General features: G+C 33.6%; 1 protein-coding gene across 3 annotated transcripts in view; it reads left to right on the top strand.

The window, feature by feature from the left end:
* The window catches only part of Taf4b (TATA-box binding protein associated factor 4b), a 129,063-nt gene that overhangs the window by 39,981 nt on the left and 76,737 nt on the right, over positions 1-12,345 (top strand). For 2 of the 3 annotated variants that reach the window (XM_076836938.2, XM_076836936.2), the window contains 2 exons: positions 1,203-1,323; positions 2,139-2,244. In XM_076836938.2, coding sequence (XP_076693053.2) covers positions 1,203-1,323; positions 2,139-2,244 — 227 coding nt within the window. Of the gene's footprint in view, positions 1-1,202; positions 1,339-2,138; positions 2,245-12,345 lie in introns of all 3 variants that reach the window. The other variant, XM_076836937.2, reaches the window with a different exon arrangement.

Raw genomic sequence — 12,345 nt, 5'->3', positions numbered from 1 at the left:
CTTTATGTAATTTTCACGTACCCATCAAAAATGGTAGGAAGACTAACTGGTAAACAGCTTACTAATAATATCTTATTACTATCTCTCATAATTCAAATACTGAAAAGAAGAAACTTATAAAGTGAAATTGACTTATAAAATGAAATTGACTGCATAAATGAGATTCCAGATATATATTACTTCATATACTTTAAATCTGATCCCTAGGACTTTATAAAAGTATGATCTCAACTTCAATGAAATGCATTATTTTTCCAGTTCTTTTCTGTTACCAAAGAATGATAGCAATTGATTTACTTCAGCTTGTATTTTTTTCTCTAGGAACATTAGTTCCAGTAGGATTACTTTACAGAACATTATTTTCTCACTGTTTTTTAGTAATATACACTTGCCTTTTAATTTTGTTCACAAATATTAGAAAGTGAAATGAATTGTACTCCCAAGATTCTACTCAGAAGTCTATATCCTGCCCAGACCATTGCTCATTTATATTACCCATATGGGAGTTTAAGTACATCTAAATAGTTCAGTTCTTGGCCCAAATATGTGATAATTGTTCCTTGAAGTGAATAAATGACCCTATGCTGTTCTGGCTTTTCTTTTTCTTTGAAGCCAAAAGTAATAGCACTGTTATTAGTTTGTTTTCTCTCTTTGCCCCCCAACCCTCTCTGAATTTCTTGAATTTTTATCTTGGAGAATGCCTTTAGCATTATCATTTTTCCAAATGGTTTAGGAAGATACTTTTGAAAAACAGCACGTAAAAAGTCCTTAACTTTTTAGAGGTGTATTTTGAAATATTTATGGATAAAAGTCATATCTGGGATTTGCTTTAAAATAATAAACAATTGTGGGAGATAGAAAAATGGATCAGGTAAAGAAGAAACAAGATTGTTCAAGAATGAGTCATTGTTTAATCTGGATAATCTGTATTTTTGTATATGTTTGAAATTTTTCATAAGTTAAAAAGTAAAAATAGGAACCCTGTGGGGATTTTATAAATTTGAATTCTAGTATAATAGTATAGTGAGTGAGATAGTCATGTCTTTCACTTTTGAACAAGATCGTTTTACTACATACAAATTTAAATTTTAAATATATTTATAGCTGGGTGACCTCAGGCAGTTATTAAAAGTGAAATTTTGTCCTTTCTTTTTATAGCATGTTTAGTTGAATGACTGTACTGATAGTTCTAATTATTTCAGGTTGTCCAGCAGCCTTCAGGAGGCATTGCAAAACAAGTGACCACAATTTCCCATTCCCCAGCATTGACCATTCAGAAATCTGGACAGAATAAGATGCCAGTGAACACTGTAATACCTGCTAGTAAGTTTCTTCTAGGTAGACACTGGTCCGGCTTGCCTCATCACTGTTTGTGGAATGTGGTGGGTTTTGCACAACTTATTTGTTGTATTAAGAGAGATTTGGGGGGCTGGGTTTGTAGCTCAGTGGTAAAGCACTTGCCTAGCATGTAAGAGGCAGTGGTTTTGATTCCCAGCACCGAATGTAAGTAAATAAATAAAATAAAGACCCATTGATAACCAAAAAATAAAAAAAATAAAAAGCAAAAGAAAATTGGATTTTTAAAGTTGATACCTAAGAGAATACTGAATGATAACTATTATAGTCTTTGAACATATATAGACAGTTTTTAGGGGTGTATGTTGTTTTAGAGTAAATGAAGCAACTACTTATGGTATTCCATAATTAGATAAAAAAAATCTAAATAAGTATTCTTTAAACTTATAAAACTTGCTATAACCTTTTTTAAAATGTAGTTTGGAAATCAGGTAAGGTAGATCTTTTAAGTGTTTTAAAAATATATTAATATAAAGGATATATTATTAACATATGTTTTCATTACCTTTTGTACATGATGTTTTTTATAGTGATGCTATAGGCAACTTGAGACCATATAAAGAGAAACGGAGGGATCTTTATTTTACAAGATGATTTTTTTTAAATGTAGGGAATATATTCATTGTCCTATTTGAATTTAGACAAAGTTCTGGAGAAGCTTGAAATTTTTTTTGATTAGTGTATATATATATATTTTTAAAACTGAAGCTCTGAATTTTTCCTAATGTGGCATAATTGCTTTTTTGATATTCTACTTTTTCCTTTCTTGTTTGTTTTTATAGCTTCCATTCTAAAGCAAATTACTTTGCCTGGAAATAAAATTCTGTCGCTTCAAGCATCTACTCTTCAGAAAAATAAAGTAAAAGAGAATGGAACTACATGCTTCAGGTAAAGAAAATAAGTTGTTAAAAACTTGGTCTAGTTTAAGGATGTAATATTTAAGGGAAAAAAAAAAACAGGTGACAAAGACTAATTCCTAAATAAAACAGATATACTGATGCTTTTAAAATAATCTAACAATACTCTATAAGTATTATTTATAAGCAGTAAGGTCTATTAATTTTAAGTATTTTGCTTAATGAATTTTGAAAAACATATACCTGTGTAATCATACTGAATATATCCATGGCCTTTATGCACTTTTCAAATCAATTACCCACATCTCCTGCCTCTGGCAGTCACTGTTCTTATGTCCATCAACATTGATCACTTCTGTGTATTCTTGAACTTCAAGTATATGGAATATTTTATTATTATACTAATGTCCCTTTATCTTCAGTTTTGCTTTCTGTGTGTTCAGTGATCAGATGTCATAAGTGGTCTGAAAATATTAAATGGAAAATTCTAGAAATAATTCTTAAGTTTTAAATTTATGTGCTATTCTGAATAGTGTGATGAAATCTCAAGACTTCATGCCCAGGAAGTAAATCATCTCTTTGTCCAGCATATGCATTCTGGATATGCTTCCCATTTGTCTAGTGATTCAGTAGTATCTAGGTTATAGGATTAATTTACAGTGCTTTTGTGGTAGTCTAACACAGTATTACAATACCTGTGTCATTCACCCCATTTCATCTCATCAAGTAGGCATTGTATCATCATAATATCATCATCAGAAGAAGGCTGAGCACAGAATGATAAGATATTTTGAGAGAAACCATGTTTACATAACCTTTATTACAGTATATTGTTGTCATTGTTCTATTTTTATTGTTAATCTTTTACTGTGCATAATTTATAAATTAAACCTTACAGTAGATATGTGTGTATACAAAAAAAGTTGATATATTTGGGGACTGATTCTAGGACTCCACTCAAACACTAAAATTCACAAATGTTCCAAGTCCCTTATGTAAAAGAGTATAGTATTTATATATAATCTGAGCATAGCCTCCCAAATATTTATTTTTTAATTTTTAATTTTTTTATAGTACTGAGGATTAAACCTAGGGTCTCATACATACTACATAAGCATTCTACCATTTCCAGCCCTTTTTTTATTTTGAGACAGGGCTTCACTAAGCAGACTGGCCTGAATTTGAGATTATCCCGTTTCAGCCTCTTTTTTTTTTAATATTTATTTTGGTTGTAAATGGACACAATAACTTTATTCTTACTATTTATTTATTTATCTATTTATTGGTACCAGTGATTGAACTCAGTGGCACTTGACCATCCCCACATCCCCAGCCCTATTTTGTATTTTATTTAGAGACAGGGTCTTGCTGAGTTGCTTAGTGCCTTGTTGTTACTGAGGCTGGCTTTGAACTTGCCATCCTTCTGTCTCAGCCTCCCGAGCCGCTGGGATTAAAGGCAGCAACTTTATTCATTATGTGATGCTGAGGATCGAACCCAGTACCTCACACATGCTAGGCAAGCGCTCTACCATTGAGCTACAATCCCATCCCCTGTCTTAGCCTCTTAAGTAGCTGAAAATACAGATGTGCCACTACCATGCCACGCTCTTCCATATAGGTATAGTACAGTGTAAATTCTATGTAAATAGTTGTTACACTGTATTTAGAGAATAATGACAAGATCAAAAAGTATGTACATAATTTAGTACACATGCAATTTTTTTCCTAATTGTGATTTGTTCTTTTCTGTCCTGTGGTGTTCTCAATTTTGTCCTTTTGACTCTTTTTCCAAAAAGTACTACTTGCTCTCCCCAAGAAGCTACACTTTGTATTTTTTTTTCCCTTGGTTCTGGGTATTTAACCTGGGGTGCTTTATCACTGAGCCACATTTTCAGCCCTTTTTATTTTTTATTTTGTGATAAGGTCTCACTAAGTTGCTGAGGACCTTGCTAAATTGCTGAGACTGGCATGAAACTTGAGATGCTCCTGTCTCAGCCTCTGGAGTTGCTGGGAAAATTGGCATGAACCCACTACACCTAGCAGGAAGCTACACTTTAAAAAATTTGCCAAATTAAATTTTAATATTTTTTGACTTGGAATACACTTAGTCTTCTTTCCCATAGTTTACTTTTGCCCACTGCGAGTTCTCCCATCTCTTCAGTGTTTTTCAGACTGCTTTTGCTTGCTTTGATCCTTGACGTAATTAGGCTCTGGGTCAGGCACCATAGGATGAGAAATGTGCACTGAAATTTACTATTTTTCTCTTTTATAGTTTTGAAGTTTGTATATTCTTTATATTCAGGTTGTACTGAGGTTATTTAGTATCTGTTTTAGAGGAAATATTGGAAAACAGTGGTCTAGGCAGTCATAATCTTACTCAGTGAGTTTTGACAAAAGGCTAAACCCATGTATCCAGTGCCATAATCAAGATACTAGAAATACTCACCCCAAAAGGTTCCTTTGTACTTCTCCCCATCTAGTCCCTAAATTATACATCAGATTCCAACCACTGATGTCCGTAACATTGTAGATTAAATTCGTTCCTAGGGTTTTGCATCCATGACATCATACAATTTGTATTCTTTGACTTCTCTTGCTCATCTTTGACTACATCTAGGTTGTTGCATGTGTAAGTAGTTTGACTTTTTATTGCTAAGTAGTATCCATTGTATGTATATACTGTTGTTTATGTTGTCCTTTCTTGGTGGATATTTGGGTTGTTTCATTTTGGGCAATTATGAATAAAGCTCCTGAGAATACTGAGTCTAAAACATGTCTTTATGTGGATATAGATTTTTCCTTCTTTAAATACTGAGTTATGTGGTAAGTATGTGTTTGATTCTATTAAGAAACTGCCAAACTGTTGAAATTTTAGCCCTTCTGGTTGATATATAATTGTAGCTCATTGTGGCTTTAACTTACATTTCCACAGTGATTAATGATGCTGAGTATATTTTCATGCCTTATTGACCATTTTCTATAACTTCTTTAGTGAAATATCAGTTTGGATATTTTACCTATTTAAAAATTCAGTGTTTTTGTCATGAGTTTTTTTCTGAATCTATTTAAGGTGATCATTGATTTTTTTCCCCTATTGTCCTAGTATTATAAACATTGATTTTTAAAAAAATTTTCAAATATTATGCCAACCTTTAATTCATAGATTGTTAATTAGCTTTTTTAGATTTTTCTGTCTTTGAATAACATTTGTTAAGGGTTTTGTATTTATGTTCATGAAGGATTTCAGTCTATATTTTTCTGGATTTTATAGTATTTTGTACCCATGGTTGTTCTACCATGGGATTATATCCCCAGCCCTTTTAATTTTTTGTTTTTAGACAGTCTCACTAAGTTGCTGAGATTGGCTCAAACTTAAAATCCTCTTTTCTCAGCTTACTGAGCTGCCAGGATTGTAGTCCTCATGAGGACCTGGGAAAATGTGTAGTATTTGGTTTGAGGGTGTAGTGTTTTATAAGTGTTAGTTTGGTAAAGATAGCTACTAGTGTTCATACTAATAGTGTTCATATCTTCTGTATCCTGATTTTTTTTTTTTTGTTGTTCCATCACTTACACAGAGTGGGTATTCAATCTCCACTGGTGATGGTAGATTTCCTTATTTTTTTCCATTTGTTCTATTGTTTTACATTATGCAATTGAAGCTTTGTTATTAAGACACTTCAAGACTAGTATGCCTGGTTGTTTTAAACTTTTGTGTAGAGTTAATATTCTTTCTTCCTTAAGTGAAGAATGAATGGAATGTACTTTGTAACTACATAGGTCTGTTGTTTTCTGTTTTTGGAGGGTGGGGATGGTTTTTATAAAGTCAGTTCATTCATATAAACAGGCTATTTAAGTTTTCTATTTCATCTCAATGTCAGATTCAGAAAGTTGTACTTTTTAGGGTTTTGTACATTCCATCTAATTTTCAAATTTATTGGCAAGAAATTTTTCATAATACTCCCTTTATTTCAAATGCCTGTGGGTCTGTATTGGTAGTGTACTACTATGTAGTTTTCAAGGATTTTGTGTTTTTTCTTAGTAATTAATTTTTTGGGATATAGTTTTTTTTTATTTTTATGTTTTTGGTACTGGGTTTAAACCCAGGGGCTCTCAACCACTGAGCCACATCTCTACCCCTATTTTGTATTTTATTTAGAGACAGGGTCTCACTGAGGTGCTTAGGGCCTTTCTAAGTTGCTGAGACTGGCTTTGAACTCCTGATCCTCCTGCCTCATCCTCCTGAGCCACTCGGATTACAGGTGTGCGCCACAGCGGCCACCTTCCTTTTTCCTTTTAATGTCTATAAAATTTGTAGTTAAATTCCCTGTTACCTGGCGAGGGTTTTGTTTTAGGCAGACTTAGAACAGCTGTAAAGGAGGAAAGGTTTAGGGGCTCACGGGTTTCAGAGGTCTCCATCCATAGAGAGTAGGCTCCATTCCTCTTGCTCACAGCCAGGCTGAACATCATGGCGCAAGAGTGTGGTGATAAGGCTGCGGAGAGAGATTTCCAGGTTCCAGATACAAATATATACCCAAAGCCACGCCCCAGTTCCTGCCTCCTCCAGCCACACCCTACCACTTCAGTTACCACTCAGTTAATCCCTATGACGGGTTTAATTCACTGCTTAGGTTAGACTCTTATAACCCAATCATTTCTTCTCTGAGCCTTCTTGAATTGTCTCACAGGTGAGCTTTTGGGTGACACCTCACATTCAAACTGCAACAGGTTTTTATTCATTTGTTAATGTTTTTAAGATTCAGATTTTGATTTTGTTTTTATCCGTTTATCTTCTGTCTATTCCATTGATTTTTCTAAAATAAGCATGCCTTTCTTTTTCTTACTCTGAAATTAGAGTACCTTTCTTTTCCTTTACGAAGATTAAGTTTAAATCTTCTTTTTCTGATATAAACATTGTAAAATTGCTACCAAATATTGATTTAACAACCAAGTAAATAGTACCCCCTCCCCCAATGCTGCGTATCAGATCTAGGACCTCTTGCGCACTAGACAAGCAGTGTTTTCTTGAGCAATATCTTCGGTCTCTAAGTACACTTATCCCTCCCATTTTCATTTATGTCAGAATGCTTTTTTTCTCTTTTCCCTCTATGTTATAGTGCAAATATTTGAGGCTTTCATAGATATTTTGTTTTTTTTTTAAATAAAAATTTTGAGAATATAATCTGTATAAATTTAGTCTTAAATTTATTGAGACTCCTCAATATAGCCACTCTTTGGGAATATCTCATGAGGACCTGGGAAAATGTGTAGTATTTGGTTTGAAGGTGTATTGTTTTGTAAGTGTTAATTTGGTAAAGATTGCTAATAGTATTCATATCTTCAGTATCCTGGTGTTTTTGGTTTTGTTTTTTTGGACTTGTTCCATAACTTACTCAGAATGGGTATCAAATCCCCACTGGTGATGGTAGATTTCCTTATTTTTTCCATTTGTTCTCTTGTGTTTTGCATTATGCATTTGAAGCTTTGTTATTAAGAATACTTCAAGCCACTAGGGATGTGGCTGTATAAACTAATGTGTGTTCAGGCCAAAAGTTTTGTCCATTATATTCCCATTGACAAAGGGTTGCCATCCCTCCGGTTTCTGCTAGCTTCTGTTCAGTTTTCAGATGGTTGCTTTTAAAAATTTTAATTATTATTAATAAAGTTCTTTTGACATTGCCAAAAAATACAACCCCTATTTCTTTTTTAATGGATTATTGTTCTGTGGTGTAGTTACTTATTTTTTCCTCTTAAATAATTAATCATAGTTACTTTAAAATCACTGTCTAATATTTCTATTATCTAGGTTACCTTTGGAGTTTGCTTCTGTTATGTGGCTTTTTAGTCCTATTTCTTGGTGTACTTGGTAATGTGTAATTCATTATCAGATGTGAATAAGAAAATATGATAAGAATTTTGCATTAATTCCCTTTGGAGAGAGGATTCAGTCAGCATCCTTTAAGGCACCTTGAGGAGTAATCACCTCAGTTTGGTCTGTGATTGAGCTGGCTCAAAGCAATATGTAACCTTTCCAAGATCCTGTGTAACTTTAGTTCTTCCACCCTAGGATGTAGTCCCTGAAGAATTTCAAGTAAGACTTAGGGTGTTTTCTTTCCTGGAATGTGAACCCAATTTTTATTTCTTACCACTTTACTTCAAGAATACCTAAAACTGACTTTTCATGGGTTCTTTGTGCTTGGCTTCTTTGATTTTTCTTCTGTAGTGCTTCTGTGTCAGATCCCTCACTTCTTTATATGGTCCTGTCCTATCCCTCAAGCCATGGAATCCTTGAGCTCCAACTTCCTGTCTCCATAAGATTGCCTAATGCTCTTTTGGCTTATTCTGCTTCTTAGTAGCTGCTGTCTCTGAGGCATTTTAGCATCTTTTCCACATTAAGAAGTAGCAGATACCCATGGGTGAAAAACAAGGGAGAAAATTGGGATTACTCCAATGAGGCTTTCTTCTGTCAGGATTGTGTTCCATCAATACCTGGCTCCCTTGGAAGTTCTGTGATGCCTTCAAATGAACTTTTAGAAATAATTGTTCTGGTTGGGCATGGTGGCACTTGTCTCTAGTTAAGCTGCCCCAGAGCCTGAGGTAGGAAGGTCTCAAGTTCAAGGCCAGCTTTGGCAGTTTAGCAAGGTCCTATATCAGAGATTAAAAGGGGTTGGGGGTGTGGTAGAGACCTTTTAGGCCTAATCAAAAAAAAAAAAAAAAAAAAAAGTTCTGACTTTATTACCTTTTCTTTCTCAAAACAATTATCTGATGTAAATAATAGTCTCCAAATAGAATCAGAGTTCTTGTGTGATTTGTAAGAACATTTTGTGTTTATATATTTATTGGAATTAGTGTTTTTCAAGTCACTTTCTATGATGGTGTATTTTGATGAATAGAAATTGTGTGTTTTTACCCTTCATGACTTGCAGAAGTTCTTAATTTTAGAGTAGATGAATTTGGCAGTTTCTTTCTGAAAAGTGCTTATTTTTGCTTGTAGAGTTCCTCCTGGAAACCTTAAAGACAGTTTCCTGTATTGTCTTTAAGTTTTACTGTGTGTGTGTGTTTATATTGCTGGGGATTGAACCAGGGTCTAGTACTTGCTAGGTAAGCAGTCTATTCCCACATTCCCATCTCTTGAAGTTGTACTTTTTTTAAAACAATTTTTTTTTTTTTTTACAGTTGGACACAGTATCTTTATTTTATTCATTTATTTTTATGTTGTGCTGAGGCTTGAACTCAGCACCTTGTACATGCTAGGCGAGCGCTCTACCTCTGAGCCCCAGCCCTAGCCCTAGCCCTAGCCCCTGAAATTGTACTTTTTATATTTAAAACTTTATGTCAACATCAGGAGTTTATTTTGTTCTTTTCCTATGGTGTGGATTAGGGATCTTAGTTCTGGTTGCATTGTTGAAGAGTCCATCCTTCCTCAATGACCTATAATACAATCTCCATTGTCATACACGCAGCAGTCTTTTCTGGCCTATCATTTTAGATACTTAAATTTCCTATAGCACACTGTTTAATTTACTATAATTCCAAAAATAACTTTTGTATCTGATAAGGCACATTCTTTGCCTACTTCTCCTTTATTTCATTTCCTTCCTCTATTTCCATACCTCCTCCATCCTCTCTGGATTTCCTTGGCTTACTTGGATTTTTGGTATTCCTTATAAACTTTAAGAACCGAAAAAATATCTGTTGGGATTTAAATTGGCATGCCTTGAGTCCATAGGTCCATTGTCCTCCAGGTGATTTCTTGATAATTTTGAGCCTGTGTCTCTGAACATGATTTATGTCTCCATTTATGCACATCTTTAATGTCTTTGTATTAAAATGTTATAATTTTATCTGTATATTTTGCATAATTTTGTTGCATATATCTGTCATCTTTATTTCTAGGTGCCTTGTAAGTAATATTTTTGGTAATTGAAGTGTAGGGTTTTTAAAAATCATTTTCCAGTGGCCTCAATTTATTATTTTGAATGATTTTTAAGATTATTTGAAGTTATTTATGAAGACACTAATGTCAAGAATAAAATTAGAATTATGGATTGACTTTTGGGGGACTGTTCACACTTTAATGATCTCATTCCATTTTTCTTTGGTTTTATGTATGTGTATGTGTTCACATTCAAAGATAAATGTTTAGGGAAAAGTCACCCTTATCAAATTACAGGGAAACATTAACTCACGTGGAATTCCAATGACTTCAGTCATTTGATGACCAAATGTTGAATGTTAAAACTATGAAATATTAAAAAATAAAATGTGGAATGAAAGATAAGATGGCAATGATTTATCTTATTAAAATGAATACAAAGATTTGAAGAAGAACTAAGTAGGACATTTAGAAGTGAAAACTGTAGTTGAAATTAAAACTTGGTCGGATGGGTAAATCAGATTTAACCTGAGGACCTAAATTGAGTTTTCTTTACTTTATTGAGGATTTGTGAGTATTTCTGATAGGAACCAGGGATGACTTGGAACCACATTAGCCCTGTTCTGGCTCAAGAATCTCAGATACTTTTTCCCACTGTAGCAGAGACCACAGGCATTGCCCGTAAGGCAATTCTTTCTTTAGGGTGTACTCATTGCTTGTTTTTCCTGACACTTTTTTTTTATTTGACAGTTTCTGTGAACCCAACAATGGAATGAAAATGTGTTATGCTTGTCTAGTTATAATGCTGTGTAATTGCTCCTCAGTAAATCTAGTCCACTCACTGCCTGCAGCAAAAGTGTCACCATTAGTATTTTCTCTGGGAGATTTCTAGCTTATTATTTTTGCTCATTTATCTGTTGAGTGCTTATTGCTTTCTAGACCTATATGTATATATAGTGGACAGTAATTCTTTGTTGTATATTTTATAAGTATTTTTCTTCTAATCTTGTTTAACTCGTAACTTGAATTTTATTGTCTTTGGTATAGGGAATTTTAAAATCACATTATTAGGTTTATCAGTCTCTTCCTTTATAGCTTTTGAATTCTAAGAAATCCTTCCCTATCATGAGCTCATAATGATGTGCTGCTGTGTTTTTTCCAAGATGTGTGTGTGCGTGCGCGTGCATGCGCGTGCATGCGTGTGCATGTGCACATATATACATATACATATATATATACACATACACATGTAGAGACTTCCTTCACATATGTACATTTACTCTTATTTCTTAAATAAATCTTGAGATTTACTTTTTCCCAACTTGATTGCTGTCTCAAGAGTTGTTACTGAAGAGTTCATTACCTTTCGGATTTGAAATGCCACTTTTATAGTAAATTCCCATTTATATAAGTGCATATTTCATGTAAATTGGATGTTTTATTTTTATGTTAATGTATTTTCAATTATTATAAGATCATTATTTTTTATCTAATAGTGTGCATTCTCTTTTTTTTGTATCAAACGTATACTGATTTTACATGCTGTTTTTCTCTTGTGTGTGTATTTTAGTATCAGCATCGCATTTACAAGAAATTTTTGTATTGAGATTTTTGTGATTAGCTTCATTGGGATGGGGGAGAGAATTGACTTTATTGTGGAAGATTCCCACTTAGGAACATGGTTATACATATTTGTTAAAACTTAGAAAGGTTATAATAACAGAAAAGTGAAAAACAGTTACATCTACAAGATAGAATTTTATTTCTTACATTCAGGAAAAAACTAGAAAACTGGGAAAGTAGTCTAGTTGTTATAAGGATTATATTTTATTGTGTAGCAACCCAGGATTTCCTGGGTATGTGTACACATGGGCATGTTTTTTGATACATTATAATTGTGTATAATAATGGGGTTTGTTGATACTTTCTTGTACATACACACCATATAACAATTAAATTTGCTCAGTTTTTTCCCCCAGTATCTCCTTTTCCTCAAACTCCTGTTGCAGTCATGGTTCCACTGTACATTTGCACATGTGGGAATGTGCTGCCTTCTGTCCTGTAGTCTGCATATGGTGTGGACCTTTGTTTCACATTTACCTCTTTAGGGAGGCTTTGCCTGACCAAACAATGTGAAGTTGCTTCCTCAGTCACATTTGCTTGTCTTGAGACACTTATCTAAATTATTAGTTTATTTATTACCCTTCTGTATATTTTCCACCCCTTTTTATTCTCTATGAAAGTTTACTATAATGGTTG

The sequence above is a fragment of the Callospermophilus lateralis genome, chromosome 17, assembly GCF_048772815.1.
Source record: "Callospermophilus lateralis isolate mCalLat2 chromosome 17, mCalLat2.hap1, whole genome shotgun sequence".
Classification (NCBI taxonomy): domain Eukaryota; kingdom Metazoa; phylum Chordata; class Mammalia; order Rodentia; family Sciuridae; genus Callospermophilus; species Callospermophilus lateralis.
The sequence above is the reverse complement of the archived record's forward strand: the minus strand, read 5'-3'. Positions and strand labels throughout refer to the sequence as shown.